The sequence below is a fragment of the Triturus cristatus genome, chromosome 2_2 (genome assembly GCF_964204655.1).
Source record: "Triturus cristatus chromosome 2_2, aTriCri1.1, whole genome shotgun sequence".
NCBI lineage: Eukaryota > Metazoa > Chordata > Amphibia > Caudata > Salamandridae > Triturus > Triturus cristatus.
Window position 1 is genome coordinate 497,552,866 of NC_140582.1, and position 21,559 is coordinate 497,574,424.

Consider the following 21,559-nt stretch of genomic DNA (forward strand, 5'->3'; position numbering starts at 1 on the left):
ACCATCTTGGCAGCCATTTGGGTGGTAGAAAAAAAGTTTAAAAAATCCTGGCCCATAGGAACAATGATAATTAAGCACATAAATAACAGATACAAAGATGTATTCAAGGTATTTATCATTAATAATATGTTGTACCCACAACGCCATCTTTGACAATGGAAAAGGGTAAAGGTTATTGGGACAATAATTTTACAACGGTACAAAATGTTTCTGTTAACATCCTTTCACACAGTTTACTTGTGTAAATATGTAAGTAAGATAATCCGGTAAACAGTGAATTATGCTCTTATAATGCCAAAAAGAAATTCTAGTGACAATAACAGCTGTGGAATCGGAGGCTGAGTCACTTGTAAATGTCACAAGAACTCCAAGATCTGAATATTGAGACCATATTACACACATTATCAGTTATAAATTTTCCTACATTCAATGTCAAATACATTCACAGGAATTCATGTAATTTATGGGTATGATGTCATTTTCTTGATGTAGAGGTTTTGAAAAGATTGTGTAATAACCAAAAGTAGCCGTTATATATATATATATATAATTACGTATATATATATACATATATGAATATGTATATACACACACATATATACACACACACACATATATATATATATAATGCCTACTTTTATATGTGTGTGTGTATCTTTTGTCTTCATGTACGAATTCTTCAGTGAAACAAAGGTAGTTTGTGATCTCCTGAATACAGCCACACAATAATGCAGTAATAGTACTAGCTCACAAAGCGTTACTTTTAAAGGAGACCCTTTATTTTAATATGCTTTTTACGGTTATGGTTATTTTGTGACCTTTTAAAACCTGAATTAGATCACTATGGTTTTCTGTGCATTGCAATACCAGCAAGTTGTTTTTTTAAACAAATGAAGGCACTTCAATAATTCCAGGCTCTATGTGTTTTTTGAAACTGACGGAAGACCTGAAAGCTTATCGTGAACCTCAGTAAACTCATGTATGTAAGGCACTTATTTTGGAGGTAGGCTTTTTGATTTCATGTCCTCACTCAATTAATCTGCAAACTGTGTATCTATGCACGAAAACCCTTCCAAATGTCCTGCCATGAAGTTACTTTACTTCAAGTGGGCATACACGATTTTGACCACTATATCCATCAGGATTAGCAAAGGCAAATATGTGACCATTAAAATCTCATTTTAGGTGATGTGCTGAGGTTTGCTCATGAGTGTAAATATGTGCTTTTACAGTGGTGCATTATCTGAAGGATTCCTACTGCACTAGTTTGTGATTAATATTAGACACCTGTTGGTGTAGGGGGAATTGTGCACAATGGCTAACAAACTAGATTGTAAAAGGATTGCTTTAATTCTAGACAAGACGCCATTTTCATTACTGCCCTTGTACCTGGTCAGAAAGGCAATCATCATTTGCAGGTCAGAATAAAATAATGAATATCCCTTTTTCACTGCAGGCTACTCATAACGTGGCACTGTCAACTTGTGTATTGTGACAATACATTTGTTCGTTTAAAGGAAATAACAGTTGTAATACAGGTTCCTACGTAGTATCAATATTCCTTGGAATGTTTTGTCATGCCATTTGTTGAGCTACAATAAGAACCAAGAATTACATCCATGCCAGATTTTCAGGATAACCTCTTGTAAATTAATTTCATTTACATCACCTGTGTGTAAATGTGTCCTTTGTGGATATCTTGACAATATGCCATGGATCCACCTTACCTTGACCTCTCTTACAATATCTAATCGCCAAACTTGGAGCTTAGAGAATAGATACTGTAACACTGCCTTATCACTTTTTCCATACTGCTATTTTTACTGGGATCCAGGAGTGTGGTATTTATAGAAGACGTGCATAGAACCTCTACTCCACCCCTCCCCACAGGCAATACATGCTCTCTTTGAGTATTCTAAATACAGGTAATTGAGATAAGGTTTATTTTGGTGAAGAGTAATCAGAGAGGACAAACTCAATGTGATTATAAGGGGCACACAAAAAATATATTAATACATGGAATTTGGTCCTGTCAATGTGCTTATCTTATCATAAATGTGCCTACGATTCCTGCAAGCTCCAGGAAACTATAGACCCCACATAAGCAACAAAGGAGCACAATATCCCAAGACATCCGAGGCAGTCTTTTCAGCCCTCTCTAGTACCGAGACATAAGTGCAAGGGAGGAAAAGAGAGAAAGAGAGAGATGATATATTAATATGTACTAGTAACCATGTACCTTTGCTCAGTAAGGAATGTAGTATATTTTCTTTTAGCACTGCTGGTCATGACTGATAGAGGAACCATAGAGAAATAGCATTGTGAGCTATGCAACGTCTACTGTCAAAGTGTCCAATGATAATTACCCTCTCATTCATTACTGGGATTGATGAAATACTGTGGTGCCTCGATATCTCAGCTTTATGTCATGCTCGAAGTATTATACGCTCCCTTTCTTAAACATGTTTCACATATGGTTACATTGGAGAATGATATGACTGATTTTTTAACAGTCATATTTGAATTATAGAATTATAGTATACACAATATCTCATGGTTTCAATACTGCAGTTAAAGCACTACACTAGTTCAATATCCCAATAATTTAATCAGAGCAAATCACATTCACAATAAAGGAATTCTATTATTGATGAGATCGCCAGTTATTCTCTAGACTTCAATTTCATAAAATAATCAAATGCCATTAAGTAAGATGTGATGCAAACTTGTGTTTACACATTGCTCTTAGAGCAGATGAATTAACATACACGTTCTTTTAAGATAATTGAAAATATTTTTAACAGCAGCAGATACTCTGGGAGCAGCATCACTTTACTGAGAGTGAGCATAGGCACTCTATCCATAAAATATTATTGCTTACGCTGCAGTGTGAAAGACATTATTGCTAGCATGCTTCCATAAAAAATATGGCTACCAAGAGATATGTACATGAGCTTGGGGTATACACTAAGGCCTCTTAATTCAATATTATTTTCAAAGCAATCAATAACATGGAAAACTGTTTTTCAGGATCACAAAGGTAATGTAGTAATTTCAGTTTTGACACACAGTGGAAGGCCAAATCTTCATTTGTAGTGCATTTTCAGTTTTATCGTAAAAATTCAGTCTTTACCATAACATTTTTGGCAAATTATGCTGCTCACACACTTTAAAGAGTGTGTGTGTGTACTGATGAATAACTGTTGTTGAATGTATTTATTTTTCACAGGACTGTTGTGATTGTAGGGTTGTATTAATAGATCTGAACCTGCTTCTGGTAATCGGAAAGCCTGTTTCAAGCAAATCATACTATAACACATAATGATTTTTTCACATTAGTGTTCAATATTTCCAGAAACAAAAGGCAATGATTTTATTTGGTGGAATTAGGCACAATGATTATGGACATGGCCTCAATGGTATCTTCTTTTGCATGGTGCAGGGCCCTGACAGGGAAAGATAGCCTTATGAGTGTTAATTTAGTATTCCATTTTTTTTTAAAATCATTTTAATGTTTACACTAATATCTGTTTAACTTAAATATATTGATTTAAAGGAGCATACATGCCCCATGCCAATTCCATATTTTCTGAAATGTGGACAGCTTAATGGGTTGTATTATACAAGGGTATGATGTCAATCTCATAAAGTATGACCTTTGAAGTCACTAGGAAAACACATGCCTCTACTTTTGCTGCTGTTGATAGCTCAGTGGATTCAGTGCTGAACATGGGGTGCACCTCATTTTATAGAGTCAGAAGAAGCATTGAGGTATGCTTTCACAACTAATGGCAATGCATGAGCTGCTGCAACCCTGCTTATGGACAGCGCAGTTTTGATAAAACAATGTTCGGGCACACGTGAGTGAGCCTTACAACAAGTAGCAGTACAGGGTGCTATAATGATCCTTCTATAATGATCTCCCTCTTCTCACTACACAATGTTCCCATTATTACACTTCAAATGTTCTCATCACAATAGCGCTAATACTCCAAAATGTAAATAGGAAAACAATTGCTAATCTTTTGCTTATTTTTATCAAGACAACACTTGCTGCACGTAGGCATTTGAAAACATATGTTTTTCAGTATGTTGAAGAGTTGAAAATATGAAGGATAAAGGCTATATATATGTATTATTCATTTCTACTACAGTATCGAAAGTAATCCTTTAAATGAGAAATACTATTCCCTGATAAAGAATTTAGTACATTAGGCACATAAGATGTAACAGAGTCTTTCATGCAGGTTCTGAATTCTTGTGACGTCTAGAAAGAAGTCATTTGGTACCGCTGTGTCACTGAAATGCATTAATGGCACTTTAGGAAAGGGTTCGGCTCATCAAGCTGCCAAAGATGAAACTTTTGTTGCATTTTCAACAGTTAACAAGCATGAAAATCATACACACTTAACTTCCAGACATATAACTTGTCCCATAAATATTTATAGGGGATAAATTGAAATTTTGTCTGGAGTTTACTGTTCAGTAGCTCATCATAATCATCTGTGGCTCTGTGAGCTTGGGTCTACTTTAGGAATGTATTACAAGTTTATTTCCTATTTGTTTTCACAGAGAGTAGAGTGATGAAGAAACCAAGAGAATGAAAGAGGTAGAAAGTTTAAAGACAAGTTAAAGTATGTTTTAGTTTCTATGTCCCTTTAATCCCTGAAAATTTCTGCAAAGATTCTCTTGCAAGACAGTGTATTATAAAAATAAAACATTGTCTCTGAAGATTTGTTTGTACATTAAGATGGTGACAGATATGTCTATCTGATGAGTTTGAGCTGCAACTAATTATTTTGAAGTGCTCACTGCTTTTCAACAAAAATGTAACGTAACTATGTGTTCAATACCCCATTATCAGTTTGTGTTTTACTTTTAAAATTAAACAAGTAGGGTTATTTACAAATGTATAGTGAACTCATAGACCATTAGCAGCTTTGAATTACATTTCACAAAACAACAGATTACACATTATACATTCTGAATTTAGCTAACATTTTTGATATCCTTCTTTGCAATCATTACTAGCTAAAATTACTATTTGGATTTACTTCCATATTTTCCTTAATTTACAAGTTTTCATGCTACTGATCCAGAGTAAAAAAATGTTCATTGGACACAGAGTCATAGCAAAAAGTTAAAAAAATAGTGAAACAATCTTTCAAAATTACACACATAAAGTAGTTTGTTTAAATCATAGACAACAGTTTTATAGACCATATCAGTGTAAGAGACATAAAACACTGATTTAACCAGAACTTTAGCCATGCTTTCACAACAAATATATTAAATTAAGAAAACAAAAGAAACTATACACTTAAATGTCTTTTTGTGTAAGAATAAAAAAATCCACAGATAAAAATAAATCCAATTCTATGCATTTACAACTTCATTATGATATAATTATTCTGCTTTTCACATCATAGAGAAATACGTTACAATGCATATGCATTATACAGAAATCCTCTCTTACATACAGAGTGTGTTTGTTGGCATAGGTACACTTATGCAAAAGTGGTTACATACACAGTCAAAGTCAAATCATTGTATAAGAATTCAGCTGAATATATTTGAAGGCATTCTCATTTCTATGACCACTTTTGAAGAAAATATAAAGTTTATCTGCCCATCCCTTATAGTTGTCCAGGAGTAAGTTTGTCAGGCACGTTACCATCTACCACGTGAGACATATTATTTTTCAAACCGCTGTTTCTATATCTAGATATATAACATTGATCAGTAAAATGTCAAATACAGATTTTACATTTTGGGATCACTGGATAACTTTTGTATCCAATTGTTAATCCCATAACATTCATTCACATGCTCTTAACTAAGATTTTATTATGCCTTTTCACTGCTGTGTTTTCTAAGTTAAGCCATTCAGATTCTAAAGTTGATTGCACCTGTGAGATACAGAACACTGTGATAAAGTAAACATAGTGTCTATCCTATCATGAATTTGTCTCACCTGTTCCACTTTTCTTAGCTATTTCCTGCCTCAATGTCCTGTATTCTGCTTTCACTCTCTTTCTCCAACTCCAGCCTCTCGCTTTTTTCTAACATGCCTCCTCCCCTCACTATCTGACATTTGCCTCACATTTTGTGTTTTAATGGTGGGAAGCAGTTTGAAAATGGTTGTTGTTTCTAAGAAAGTAAACAATTTAACATGTAACTTTAGAGTTAGCTCTAAAGGATCTGAGAAGAAAGTCAAAACAGGCAAAAAGAGAAAAATACTTTTAATTTGAGGAGGATGATGAGTCAAGGGCTTAGACAGGGTTGCCATAGTCTCTGCATCTGCATTTAGAGTCCAGTAGCAGCATGAAGAAGTGCAAGGTAGATACCAGAAGGAAATATGACAGCAAACTAAAAAGAGGGCTATGATAAAGGCAGATGCAAATACTAATTCAGATTTCATTTAACAATATGACAAAATGTATTTCCATTAAATGCAGAAATAGAAATACATCTTTTCGTGTTTCAAATAATTTTCAATCATGGGGTTTGCGAGTGTTATTGATGCATAGGAAACTGAGTATAAAGGACTTTGTCACGTGGCCTGGTTGGCTCATGTTTTGCGATGAACAACGAATATTCACATTTGTCTAATAAAAGCTTACATATTTTATTGTACAGCTTTGTTAGCAATGCACGGCACACTTTTTTGGAAACAAGTGTTTCTTCAGGAGGCATGTGGGAGAAACATTAAACCATGAGAAGTAGTGAAGTTCCTATTATCTCATTGCCAAACTGCTAATAAGATGACTGATTACTTCATTGAACCAACAACCATGTTGTTAAAATGCTCCATTTAATAAAGTATATTATTAAGTTGTACTTTTATCACTCATCCTAATTCTTTCATGAAGGAATTACACAATAGCATATCTTTTGAGGATAAAGCCACTACGAATTGCTGACCATCCAAAATGGAATTGTTTATTGGGAATAACCTGAAAAGGCACTGTGGCCCTTTGGATATCCTTGAAGTGAATGTGCAGTTATTTTGCCAAGGGGTGAAGGCGAAAGGGTGATCATATGTCCTTCTTTCATTTATTTTTTTCTGATCAGACAGGTGTTACTTCTGTGAGCAATAGTTTAAATCGGTTAAATTTGATTACTAAGGCCAACATGCAACGTTTGGCATCCCCAAGAACCAAAATGTCAATCTGCTTTTTATTACACCCAAACATATTGTTGTCAAATTTCAAATCAAAGGCTGGCGTGATGTTGGTAGTTATTATATTACCTGATGCCATCTTGCATCATTTAGGTCCAGTGCCAATCCAAGACTGGCTAAACTCAACCTGTGCCCCATCGTTAACCACAGAGTACATTCAACAAGTTTCAGGGTGGGGAGTTGTAGTGGCGCTCTGCTCTGCTCTGCTAAACTGTTTTGGTGGCGGAGGAGCATCAAAGAGTCTGGGAAAGGTGTTTAGATTGAGCATATGCTTTGAAATTTTCAGGCCACACCCACGGCGCTTTAACTAGCTGTGTTATTGACCACAAGGAATGAACATAGGAAGACATGTGAAAGGGTATTGAGCTCAGGAGATTGCAGTTTGGTGTGAACGAATATATGTTATCCTGGTTTGCCATTTATACTCTATAATGTTTGTTGACTGAACATAAACAATGTTTAAATATGCGTAGGCAGACAAATGTACACACCTATAGGAGGCAATTCTATATATGCCTTCGGTATTAAGAGCCATTGCAGACAAGAAAGCTGACCATGTTTACTGACTTATTATGATTATATGACTATGCTTTAAATGTTAGGAAATTTAGTTGGTGATAACCCTTAGTATTTCAGAAAGTGGCGAATTATTAAGCAAATTGTCTGTGCCATGGACCTGTTAGCAGTATGTCTGAAATATAAGCACTGCACAAAATGCACAAAAGTTAAACCCAAGTAAAGAATGTATAGTCAGGGTCATAACCAAGGTGTACATTTGCACAGATTTGAATATATTGTAGGTTCAATGGGGTCTCTCCAGCTGTATCGAATGTTTTGTGAACCTAAGACTGACATTTACAAGTGTTACAAGTTCCCAGGTTATGCCTTTGGAAAGGGTGCTAGCATGTGGTTTGTCTATTGATACCTCTGGCGACAGTCCAAAAAGGACTAAAAGGACAATCTTGCAAGTTTCCTGGTGGCTGGAGGTGGACAGCCGCCAAACCTTACTACCGCATATAAGTAGTGGTGGAGTGTTAAAGGGGTGTGACGTGGTGTCCGTAATGAGCAAGTGGTCTAATTTTCCAATAGAAAATCTCTTGACAAATCCCCACTTGTAGTTAAAAAAGGTAGCCATCCATTAGGTATAGTGAGTAGCGCAGAGGTCAGAATCCTAATTCCAGTAATATTACATTGCGGGCAGGATTCCGTTGTTTATCAGCTTGAAGACCGCAAGGGTTATACAAAAATAATTGCAATTTTGATGAGAACAATAGTTGTTATGGAAACAAGGGCACATAAATACACTGCGTTTGCGCACTGCATGTAAAAATAATCCAGGTACTTTGTGAGAAAGAGATCAAATTGGTGCAATAACAAACGGACTTAAGCTATGGTTTGCTTTGCTTTTCACATATCAAAGTTCACTGTAAGGGCATCCGGAGGACTGCCACTGTAGATGCAAGGTTTGTCATGGGGTCCGATTATTACTGAGTTACTATCTGCCTGCATGCAGAACCAACGCATAGGTAAGACTAACACGCAAAAATCACAGTATAGACAGGTCAACGCTTGCATGGATTGCACCACATATCTGGTTTGAGGAGAATAATGAATTTATATGCAGCCTCAATAACAACCTGATAGCAATGATAAACTGTACATACACACACAGTTGCTACAGGCGTTTTCAGCACAGATTGAGAGGCGGTCACTGTGCTTGATATGTGAGCCTATTGCTGCCTGTCATTTGTGAACAGATCTTCGATTAAAGGTCCCCGGATTATATGGCCTAAGGCATACATGTGGAACTGAGAAGTTTGCCAATAAGTTGGATTTAAACTTTGACAACAAATTAACATTTTAAATTAAATTCTGATCCTATTTCTAAACTCTTCAACTGGATATTGGTGAAAATGAATGCATTCTAAAAACTGAGTTATCATTCCAAAACGTCATATATCTGACCTGTGCTTTTTTGTTTTTGCATCCCATAAACATGCATAGCTCTATAATCAATACAGAATATTAGCGGAGGGGAAGTTAATTTAATAATTTACGTTTGGATCTATAATTGTTGATGTTAATTGAGCGGTAGCGCACTGTAGCACTATAGGTGTGTGTGATATCTGTACATAAAGAACGGTATGGAATGTTTTAGTTGAGGCGTTTGCATGATTGCATTGCACTTCTAATGGTTGAGTGGGGATCAGAAAGCTGGTTTAAGTACTTCGCAGCCCTCCCACTGTTGTTGCAGAATGCACTGAGAGTATCTTGAGCTCCCTGGCTATGTGGAAATGACCCACGGCTTGTGATCTCTCCGAGGGGCTTGTGATCTATCATGGGGGCTTGTGATCTATCAGAGGAGCTTGTGATCTATCAGGGGGGCTTGTGATCTCTCCGAGGGGCTTGTGATCTACCATGGGGGCTTGTGATCTCTCAGAGTGGCTTGTGATCTATCAGGGGGGCTTGTGATCTCTCCGAGGGGCTTGTGATCTACCATGGGGGCTTGTGATCTCTCAGAGGGGCTTGTAATCTATCAGGGGGGCTTGTGATCTCTCAGAGGGGCTTGTGATCTACCATGGGGGCTTGTGATCTCTCAGAGGGGCTTGTGATCTCTCAGAGGGGCTTGTGATCTATCAGAGGAGCTTGTGATCTATCAGGGGGGCTTGTGATCTCTCAGAGGGGCTTGTGATATCTCAAAGGGGCTTGTGATCTCTCAGAGGGGCTTGTGATCTATCAGGGGGCTTGTGAACTATCAGCGGGGCTTGTGATCTCTCAGAGGGGCTTGTGATATCTCAAAGGGGCTTGTGATTTCTCAAAGGGGCTTGTGATCTCTCAGGGGGGCTTGTGATCTATCAGACGGGCATGCATAACACAGTGCCAAGGGCGGGCGCGCATATAATAAGGTGTACACTAGATTGGAACTAGATTTTTCGCCAACTAGATAAATGAATGAAACACAGCCATGAAACCTCTCCACCATCGCAGAAGACAGCAGAGTGCAGTTTCAAGCTGTGATTGTTATTACGATTTCACAAAAAGCGTGAACAAGGCAGATTTCAGCCGTATGGCATTCCGTCCATATGCGGCCTCGCGCAGTGTGAACCTGCGCTGACAGATTCAGACATCTGGCTCGCTCAAAAGAAACTCACGTTGCGTTAGTGTCACCCACGTTGAATAAGTGAAGATTAGATTCTAGGGTCATTTTACAAAATAGTTGTCAGGGCATTTTTTTAAAATTGTAAAACGTTTTGTGGTGGAATTCAGCAAAAAGACTAAAGGCAGAAATCAATGGAGACAAAAGGTGGCCAGTAACCTACAGGCGCGGACTGCCGCCGGTTCACTGCTAGATTTGTCACACTGCTCAGCCAATGAAGGCCTGCCCTGATTAGAAAGGACCACCTTTTTCTGGGGTGTGAGGGCAATTTGGTCTCCATGCTCATTTAATCCCGAAGCTCTTGAATAGGCTGCCAATTGAACCTACATTGTGCCGCATTATCCATGCAGTTTTTTTTTTTAATGCAGACCATTGTTTGCCAAAGACTGGAGAAAAATCTCTCAACCTATTTCCATTTCGCATGAGGTCACGCTGAACCCCAGTACTAACTCGAAGAGGGCTGCTGCATTGTTCCCAACCCCCACCCAGCCTGTTTCAGTGCGCACGGCCTTGCAACAGAATCAACACTCTGTGCGCACAGCCCGCTTTTTTGCTTCTGGGGAAGTGCGCATCAGTTCCAAAAGGCCTTTGTTCTGAGAAGGACAGACATACACTGAACAAACAGGTATCCCCACCGTGGTGTGTAAAGGTCGCATCATTCGGGTAGAATAAAAGGGGCCAGATAGGCTGCCTTGTAAACAAAGCTCCGCTGGTCTCTGTGGAGAGCCCGCCGAGGCTGCTTCACTCTGGCTGGCGGGTGCTCTATGCCTGACGTGCAGAAGCAATGTATTCCTAGTGATGAAAGGAAACTCATGGCACTTACACAAGAAATGGAAGACCTTTCTTCATGAGAAATACTCCACGTGCCTGTAGACCTGTAAGAGACGCACGTTGAAAGTTCCATACAGCTGTGGTCCTTGCAAGTCTTGCACTGCTGGCCTGGCATGAAAGGATGGTGTTTTCTTGTACAGTGTCACATCCAAAACGCCTTCTACTGAAGCTCGCAGGCAGGGCTCGGTCCTTGGATAGTGAATAACACTTCATACAGGGGCGTCTTACAACATTTTGCTCTTTTCTGCTTAAGGCCATCTTGAACAAGACCAAATTATACATTTTTGAAATTAATAAGCTGCACATAAAACAGCTCAATTGCTTTCCTCTTGCTCCATGTAGATGGTGAAAATGTCACTTTTGTGGGTCAAAGAAAGCAAGACTTGACTAGGTTACAGACACAAAACACAAAATCAATAGGTAGCATGAACCCAGTGCCTACTGTTTAACCACAACCGTATGCCATCCCCTGGGGGGGCGGAGAATCCATGGTGACGGTTTCAGAAGAGTGCCTGAACAAGAAGTCCTGAAGTCCTTCATCTTAAGATGGTATGACTCCATGAGCTCCTTATCGGAAGTGAGCTTGGTGCACTAGGAGATGGCGGGAACAATCTCTGCGACTTTATTTTAAGAAATGGAAGCTTATTTTTTTTAAGAAAATGCACATAAGAGTTCTGGAACACGTTTGATGATCTGGCCAAGCTTTCCTTCAGAAGAAACTGGGTCGTCTGTCCATCCTGCAGATTATACTGCAATGTCTTAGGAGTGTGTGTGAATGCTGTGGCTCAGTTTTAACCAGTCGGCATTCTTGATGGCAAATAATCCTTTATGATGTCATCGGCCCTGCGTCGAGGATGCGGTTTACACTGGAATCGCCGTAAACTGCAAAGTGACCCATAAGAAAAATAACATCTAGCGTGATTCCATGAAAGACACTTGTGGTAAGTGTGTGTATGCACATATATATATATATATATATAGATAATTTCCCTAGAAACTACGTTTAAATTAATAAAGTTAACTGGAATCACAGGAGTTGTAGAAAGATAAAGTCTTAAAAGGGATGTTTCAGAATAAATGCCCATTGAATATGCTGTATATCCAAATATGAGGTTTCCAAGAACTATACAATGTAGGTGGTTAGATCCAGCAAGTAGGATGTTACATCTATGATCTGATCAAGAATACCTGCCCGTACCACTCTTCTGATGTTTCTGTCCACTTGTTCACACTGTTGGCCCAAATATCCTTTTTTACACAAACACTTATTGGGCCTGACACAGACACCTCCATGGCGGCACACTGGTTCGCATTTGGCTGAGAAAGAAAAACATTGGAGTTACTCTTTTCAGTTCAGGGAACTTTACTTTTTATAACAAACTAATTTACATAGAAGCTCAATAAGCATGCAATGGCCTAAAATTTAAAAAAGATTTTGCTTGGCTACAAAACTCACACTTGTTATTTTGTGTGCACTTATGAAATAACCCCTTAACGTAATTATCAGCTGTATGAAATATGCAAGTCATAGATTCTGATCCCAGCATAATCACTCAACATTCATTCTTCTTCCATTTCTAAAATGAGGGCCATTCCCTTTGGAGGACTAGTACCAATGCCTATGATGTACAGCAATTGGACGCTCCAAGGAGGATTAATGTTAGAATTATCAGTAGCAAAAATATTGTCTGACAGAAATATTATATCCCATATATAATTTGCAAACACATTGTCCCGCTGGGTGTAGATGTTCTGTTATTAACTCTAATGGGTGATATTTCTCTAAACAATATGGTGGGAGAGGTGTGGCACAGTGGCCTGAGTGGCTGACTCCGGAAGCACAGGGCTTACGGTTCAACCTCAGGCTCCGGCTGCACCTCAGGTCAGCATAATGTGACTCTGGGCAATAGCTCATTTAATCTCACTGAGGGCCCCCAGTGTCCTGAAACCCTTAAGGGGGTGAGATTTTCGCACTTTACAAATAGGAAATATTATTATTATAATATTTAGGACATAGTACATTTGTAGGATGACCCTATTCAGCCCAAAACCTACGAATATCTGTGAGAAATGGGCATATCAGGGGCCCTTCACCACATTCTGGAGGGCACCCCCTTCATTCTGCCTTACATCACTGTATTGTTGGTACAGTATTTTGGTGCCATAACCTCCATCTCTGTTTTTGTTGTCTTTATAGATTAAAATCTCATAATGCGTCAACTCTGAGTACTAAGGTTATGTGTTACTCACTTTCAGTGAGTAAAGCATAATCTTAGTGTTCACACGCCTTGGTTTTTTTAAATGGGAAAAAATAAAACATGAAATTAGTGGTGTATTTAGCTCTAACCTTCCGTGCTAAATGTGTCCTAATATATAAAGAAATAATGTCAATCTTGAAGTCACATGTTACTTTTAATGGTATAAAGAGCACGCTACTGTAGACTCAATTGCATTTAGATGATTCAACAGATGACAAAACACATTAGAAAAACAACCTAGCTTTCATCCCCATCCAGACATCAGCTTTTTTTTCTCTATTTGTGGTCCAGAGTGGAGATAGTTACCATCCAGTTTGGCAACAGTCCTCTGCAACCATTACATCATGCAAATGTCGTATGATCCTCAGTGTCAGCAGCTCAGCCCTTTGAGACTGTTAATATTTCTACCCACCTCCCTTGCGTGAAATCGTATTAGAAGGGTACGAGGTGACTTCACTTTAAGGCACAACCTATGTCCCAGTACCTCTCATACTTTTTCTTGCTTGGAAATGTAAGGCTTTCTCTTTAGCGAAGACTGTGTTTAGTCAAATAGTTTTTTGCTAAAATTTAAGGACAGGAGTTTCCAAACGTATGTTCAAGAGTCTCCAATATTATTGCAGTAGAATGAGCTATAAAATATAGGCAATACATTTTTGCTAAATAATTCAAGTTAAACATTGTTTGGGACCAACTTCATCTTCTGCAAATAGTTCATTTGACCTAAACAGCTTTATCCTCTATATCAGTAATGTCCTGATTACTTACTGGCAATCCACATTACTTCTACTTCCACTCATCCTTCTCACAGTCATTAATCACAGTGTGTTTCTCTGACAAGAAACCTCCAGAACTGGGCTGAAATTTAAGGGCTAGCCACCCAACTGGGCACTTAAATGAATTAACTTTACCAGCATACTCTGACCAAAGCAAAGGCATGGAGTCCAAGTGGATGGGCAGGCCAAATTACTGTGACCAGGATGAGTAAAACTATAAGTAATGACGATTGCTAGCAAGGAATCAGACCAATATAGTTACGTTCCTCATCCCAGTCATTACCCTTGTGTAACACCAAAGCTCTTCCTGCCTTCATTTAAGAAGAAACACTCATAAATGTAAGCACTCTGATGTGCACAAATGACTTTATTAAAATGTGCAAAAAGTTTCAATATCTAATATTCATTAGTTAAAATCAATATTAAATATTCATGTCAAGTTGCAACTGGGCACACCCGCACCAAAGTCCCTTTTATCAGATTCCAAACTCTGCAGCCTATACTGCTGAACAAACATAATAGAGGAAGATCAAATTGGCTGCTCTGCAAATCTATATTAAGGGAGCTCCATTCTCTCCTCAGTAAGCAGCTGCAATTTTGGTCAACCTTCCATCTGTAGCTTTCTTTTTTTTTTAAGTGCTATTTAACAAAATATTCAGCAATACATAGATGAACATATAAATGCAAATTTAATTCTAAGAAATATCATAGGAAATAATGAAAACATCATCTAAAACAATATATATATATATATATATATATATATATATATATATATATATATATATATATATATATATATATATTCTTAATAAATAGGAACAAACTTCATCTTATTGTAATGGTTTTTAAATACATTTTTCCCACAGTCTGACAACTTTTTGTGTTGCTCCTAATAAAGCCACATACAGCGTTATGTGCATTTGTATTTTGGCGGGCGTTCCTGAATTGTTGGAATAAAATTACACTTCCATTTATACAATAATAGTGATCAGGCTACTAGCACAGAGATATATATCACCTTACTATACTTGTTTAATAATCACACTGAAGATGAATACCCAAGTAAATTATTCCATGGTCTCACAATAATTTCATATCTAATTTATTTTCATAATATTCAAAGACTGCTTTCCAATAAAGGTATAAGCTGGAACACCACACTATAGTGGGGGACCAATTTCCCTTTTCACCTGAATCACATCTCAAACAACTGGCTGAAAGTTCAGGGTTAATCTTATTTTACACATGGGAGTATAATAAATTAGCCATTTTGCTTAAATCTGCATCTCACAATAGTTGGTACCCCTTAAAGCTGAAAATTAATCTTATTAACTTTATTTCATGTATTAGGTATCATTATAACATTTTCCTTGCTCACCCATTTACCAGAGACTCTCTTAAAAAAAATATGTTTCTTTTAGAACAGCCAAATAAATCTTCTAAGAACCAACAACTCTCACATTTGAATTCTCTATTACATCCTTAATCAAATCTAAATTTAAACTCATAAGACTAGGGTCCATACTGAACAAAAAAGTATGTATTATATTGCAAGACCAAATCAGCCATCTGTTGAATTTATTTGTCGAAGATTATAGACTTGCCCAAGATCTCCTTTGTCCATTAGTTAAAGTTTCTGACAATTGATAAAAATAACTTTAATTTGCCATCTAGCTAGTGTTACTTTATCTAAGAATAACTTATCTTTTGTGTTTGTATCCTTAAGTGGAGTAGCAGCATTTATACATGGAATAGAAGCATTCTTTTAAAACTGCTCTTTTCTTTAAAAAAAAAACAACTTTGCAACATCTTGTATCAAACTCTATTTAGTGATTTTACCAACCTAATAATGTTGTCATTCTTATTTTCCTTAAGAATTACAACCATCAAATCGTTATCAACATTTTTGTGTGCATGAGGCATATTTTTGTACCTTGACGATATATGTACAAAAGTCACAAAATAGTATGTTTTAATATCCTACAGGACTAGTCAGTCAATTTACTAGATGCATTTTCTGACGCCTATAATAAATGATTTTACAACAATCCAAAAACTGTTCTTTATTATATCTCTATCTGTGATCCTACATTTTATTTCTGGAGAATATAACATCTTAATAGTTCTTTGTGTGCATTTCTCTTAGGTCTGCCAAGCGATGACTTTCCCTGAGAACTTGCTTTCTTCATCGTTGTTTTTAGTATGTTGCATTGCTTTAAAAGACCTCCCCATAATATTGTTCACATGGTCTTGTTTAATCTTCTCTATTTAAATAACTTTTATAATTTCGATATTTATCATAAGCATGTTTAACCTGTTTTTCCAAGTTTTTTTGTGAACTTATCCTCCTCTTTCAGCAATGTTCCAAGCTATTATCTGTGCTCTCAAAGATTGAATTTTTCTTCCTTCTTCACCTATGTCCCAATCTGTTATCTGTGCTCTCAACGATGTCCTGAAGGCATCTAAGACCAAAGCAACTCTAACTGTCTGCCTATTCTGAGAAAACAACCCAATGATCTGTTCTGAGACCCATGGCTTTTCTTCCTAATGGATGTTAGCCTTCCTGAGATGCATGTTATATTCCTTTTTATCCAAAAACCTAGATCTCTATGAATCTATCAAATCTAAGCCCTTCTGATATAAAGCCAGACCCTTTGCTTTTTTTTGTTCTGCCTTCGGCTGGACAATGTAGAATCTATATCTGCTGCTGCAAAAAATGAAACTCACCCCCAACAATTATCTTGCCACATAGCGGTAAAAGTGATTGTAAAGGTATATTAATGTTTCCGGATTATCTTCTATGAGACGTGTACAGTAGCAACGTCATTATTTCAGTCAATAGTGCAAGTGCCCAGGCCCATCAACCTTCTTTATCCGTTTGCCAACTATGTATTTCAGCCTGCAGACCTTTTACCTATCATTTGGCTAACCCTCTATGGGCCATCCCGTTTGAAGAATAGCATTCAAAACTTGACTATTTATTAAACATAGCAAACTTTGAAAGTCTACATTTGGAAATCGGGTCACCTGTAAAAGAATGACAGCCAGGCCATGTTTTAGAACCCATATTTCAATAGCCGGTAATGTATGTCTATTGTTGAGCACATTTATCTTCGATTAGAATTTTCTTAAATTATCTAATGCCACAAAAATGATATAATCCTTTATGGAAATATGATGGTCCATTGTTATAAATATGAAGAATGGCCAAAGAGGAAGAATTGCTACATTCTTCTATCCTCTACCATTTGTAGAACTACATTCCCCAACTATCTAGCCATTCAATGCAAGCAGACATAAAGAGTGCTAAAATGTACTCCCAAACCACATCTCAAACCGCATCACAAAAACAGTTGACCTTCTCTAAGGGATTGAAGAAGAGACCCATTCTTATACAGTACTAAGTGCTTGCTGCTTAAATAATTTATAAAGTGCATCAAAGAGAGCACTTCTCTAGACCAACTGGTCGGTATACATCAGGTTATGGTTATTATGGAATAAAAGTGTGAGTGTACAAATATGCATCTTGTTTGAATGTGCAAAAATACAAAAATAATAAACGCCTTAACCACATACGATAAATCCAGATTTGCCTAATTCTTATGATAACACAATATAGAAAACAACATAAAACGTATATCGCCCTGTTTTGAAATGCTTATACCCCTCACCCAGTGTGTTATTACAGGTTGTCCCTGCTCCAACCCCAGAACAGGATATCCTTGCATATCAATTTGCAGCATGACTCAATATGTTTGCTCCCTGTGTTCTCTGTTTATCTCCTCTCCCTCATTCTTTGGGCCTTCAAGTCTGTTTGTAACATAATCATCAAACACAGGGGTGACTACCATCATTCAAACAAGTATTGGCATAGCCAATAGGTCTCGCCTTTGGGACCTTATAAGTGTTTAGCCATGCAACAGTTGATGTTTTGCACCAAGGGTATGGTGCTGCTTAACTAAACACTTATAAGGTCCCAAAAGCGAGACCTATTGGCTATGCCAATGCTTGTTATTGTACTTGACAAGCAAGATGTGTTACTTACAGAATTAAGGCTGTGGGTGGTTAATGTGCATCTAAAATACTGTAACCTGACATATACATTGTAAGAGTTTGATTCTTTTTTTCTTGACATCAAAGTCTGATGACGGAGACTAGTTTCTTTTTTATTTTCCATTACAAAGGCTCCATGTAAATTCCTCATTCAACCATTTAATGGAAAATCTCTTGAAACAGAGGTTTATTGTCTGTAAACAGCACTAAAGTATTATGAGATTATTCTCCATATGATCAGGTTATGCCTAGCTTGAGCGGAATAAACTAAGCTATATTCATAGAGGTATCCTCTCACCAAGAAATAAATTAATCTGGTCCTATTTTCCATCATTGAAATTTTACTTCCACAACATTTACAAACAAGGAAACTGACCTGAAGGTAATGGACCTTAGGAGTTTATGGATTCAATGTTTTATTTGTCACTTAAAAGCTCCTAATGCATTACTTTGAGTCTGGAGAACGACAAGTTGCTGGCTCTTACCAACTCCTTCTCCCCCCAGTGACTTGGTTTTGGAAAGTTATAAGGTCAGTGGAGCACTCCTGAAGGAAGCAACTCCCACCCAGTTCTGTCGATCTCTCTAGAGTGCTTTCATTGTCATTTACTTTTCTGCTCCCCTGCTCCACAGTTGAGCACTGGGCAGTGTATCCAGAAGCCTCTACATGTTTTCAGGATGAGTTGTCCCCTTCCTTTCTGACCCTTTTGGTATGGGCTACAGGCAGAAGTAATCATTAAGGGTGGGGGAGATAAAATAATAACCCCATAACATACCCCAGCCTCCCCCTTAAAGCGGCCACGTCGCTCCTTTTATTATGGATTCTTTTCGAGAACTGGGTTTTCGTCCAGCAAAAGAATGCATTACCGGTGTGGTAGCTGGTTTGCTTCAATGGGCGAATCTCAACGAATATCTCTGCTTTGTAGCTGAAAAGCCCAGAAACCACATTCTTGATAACCTGCAGTGTGGCGTCCACCTTGCCGCATATTTTAAGATTGCAAAACTACATGATAATTATGAGTGCTTTATAAAAAAAATAACAGATTTTATAGGTGCAGCAGTTTCTGCTTTTCTAATGCTATAACAAGTGTTAACATCATCACCCACATCCGATGTACATGAGGCAAACTCAGCACATCCATGTGTAAGCATCTCACCACCAGCTTGAGAAGACATGGCTAATCACTCATCCAGGCCCCTAGAGTTTCGAACCATGCAAAACAGTTTCCTAACTCACTCTACTCTGCTACTTACTACCTCTCAGGCCCCGCGACACTGGCGCGTTTGGTGTAGTGTGATTAATGTAGTTTCGTCTAAACTCTATGAGAGGATGTGGTCTCACGGCCAGAGCTGCCGACTGGTTCGAGCCTCGGGGTCGACGCAACATCCTGTGATTTTGGGCAAATCACTTAATAGCCCCGTGCCCACAAAAAATGAATGCTTCTTTGTGTAACGTAACTGGTGCTCGTGTAAAGCGCTCCAATACCTTGAGGTCGAGTATGCGCTATATACATCTGCAAAAAGAAGAAGAGAGATAGCAGTGGTTTTGCTGCCACCACTTACTGCTGCGTACCCTTATAGGAGGTAGGCTACAGATAATAAAAGAGAATACAATGACTCTCTCCCAAGGGCGATCTAAGAAGATGGCCCCTGCCCTCAAATGAAGAGATGCATCCTGCCAGTAACTCAATGCTGAACGAGAGGAATCACATTTTGTATTTCACTTGAAGGTCAAAATAACAAATACATTTCACATTGCAACACGTGGAGCATCACTCCGGAACAAATCTTCAAGCTAGAGGGGCCCCCAACCCAAGCAGTACGGAAACGGTACCTAACTGGACGTGGTATTACAAAGTTGATGTCACCCCAAAAAATATTTCGTACTAAAGACCCCATAGCAGTTCCTTGCACGAACTGGATAAGCTGGACCCCTTAATCGGAGATATGTAGAGAGCAGGGCACACTAATCTCTAACAACAGACGACACTTTACAGGTACACCTTCCGAAAACCACCACTGTCCGAACACGACCCTGAACCGGGAGCCAAAGCGGGAGCAGAAGGCAGGTTGAATCCCGAGGGAAGAAAGCACTTACTTCGGTCTTCGGGTTGTACTGCAGGCCAGAATCGAAGGACTGCATCCCCATCGTGTGACTGAGGGGGCTGGGTGGGGGGGTTATTGATCACAGCACTAGAACTGCTCCCGAGGGCCGGGGCAAAAAGAAGAAACAGGGGGTGGGTGAGAAAAAACGGGAGAAAATCAGAAGCTCATGTTGAGTGGACTAAAGGCGCCGTGGGTTTGAGGTGGTCAGTGGTGCAGGGCGCAGATCCGCCCTACTGGGCTCGCCTGTCATCTCTTCTCTCTCTGCCCAATTTCCTGCTTGACTGATACTGAGAACAAGCAAAAGCAAAAGCACGGCACGTTGTAACCTGACCTACCAGGAATGCAATCCACAACAACAAGGAAGGTATGCAGCTGCCATCCTGCGCACCGCTGCTCACTCCCGAGACCCAAACACCATGGGAGTGAACATTTAGAAAAAAGGTGGGACATGCACCAGCCTTTGGCCAATTGTGTGCTTTCATTTTTCAAAGCCACACGCAAAGGCCAATAGAATGTGTGGAAGTTAAAAGACCACAAGGAGAAAGTTTGGAGTGATTCCAAGAGGCCTCCCCATAGAGCAGCGAATGCGCGCTGCCCTAGGCTCGACCTAAAAAGCCTATGCTTCTTGCCCATTATGAAGAAACTTTAAATTGCGTGGTTGCACTATGGAAGCTTTGACACCAACTCTACGAAGCTGCAATAATATATTTTTAAACTCCCTGCGACTGCAGGCAGTTTCCACAGTCATGTCTGAGAAAATTAGAACGGATAACGCTTTTTAAACTTCGATTTTCTCCAATTGCTTTTGATAGTATCAATTCTGTGACCCTATAATCAGAAAAATTAACCAGAATTGTTCTGGGATATTTAGTACAAGACAAAATCTGTGAAGGCACTCTCTGTTCATCTACATTATTGTAAGAACTTCGGAGCACTCTCGAAGTATGTATGTCCTTATCAATGCTTATCTTTGAGCAGTTTATCTTTACAGTGTAAGATACGTTGCTCCATTTCCTCAACCATATCCAATATCTGAGTCATTTTATCATCCATCTTATGTAAATGCTCCTTGACCTAGACTGCAATTTCTATCTGATGCTGTATCATTTGTATAGTCACTCCCAAAATAACTTGTAACATTGCAAGGAACTTCTCATCTGTATTCTCGAGTCTTTTCAAACCAGCAACTGACTCAGTG

The 21,559-nt window shown here is 38.4% G+C and overlaps 1 protein-coding gene across 3 annotated transcripts in view; it reads right to left on the reverse strand.

The window, feature by feature from the left end:
* Positions 1 to 11,001: 11,001 nt before the first annotated feature.
* Positions 11,002 to 21,559, reverse strand: part of HHIP (hedgehog interacting protein) — a 253,770-nt gene continuing 243,212 nt past the window's right edge. Inside the window, exons 13-14 of one of the 3 annotated variants that reach the window (XM_085641613.1) lie at positions 12,360 to 12,488; positions 11,002 to 12,053 (exon numbers count right to left, since the gene is read on the reverse strand). In XM_085641613.1, coding sequence (XP_085497739.1) covers positions 11,998 to 12,053; positions 12,360 to 12,488 — 185 coding nt within the window. In that variant the 3' untranslated portion in view covers positions 11,002 to 11,997. Of the gene's footprint in view, positions 12,054 to 12,185; positions 12,489 to 21,559 lie in introns of those variants that run through there. The other 2 variants (XM_085641614.1, XM_085641612.1) reach the window with 2 other exon arrangements.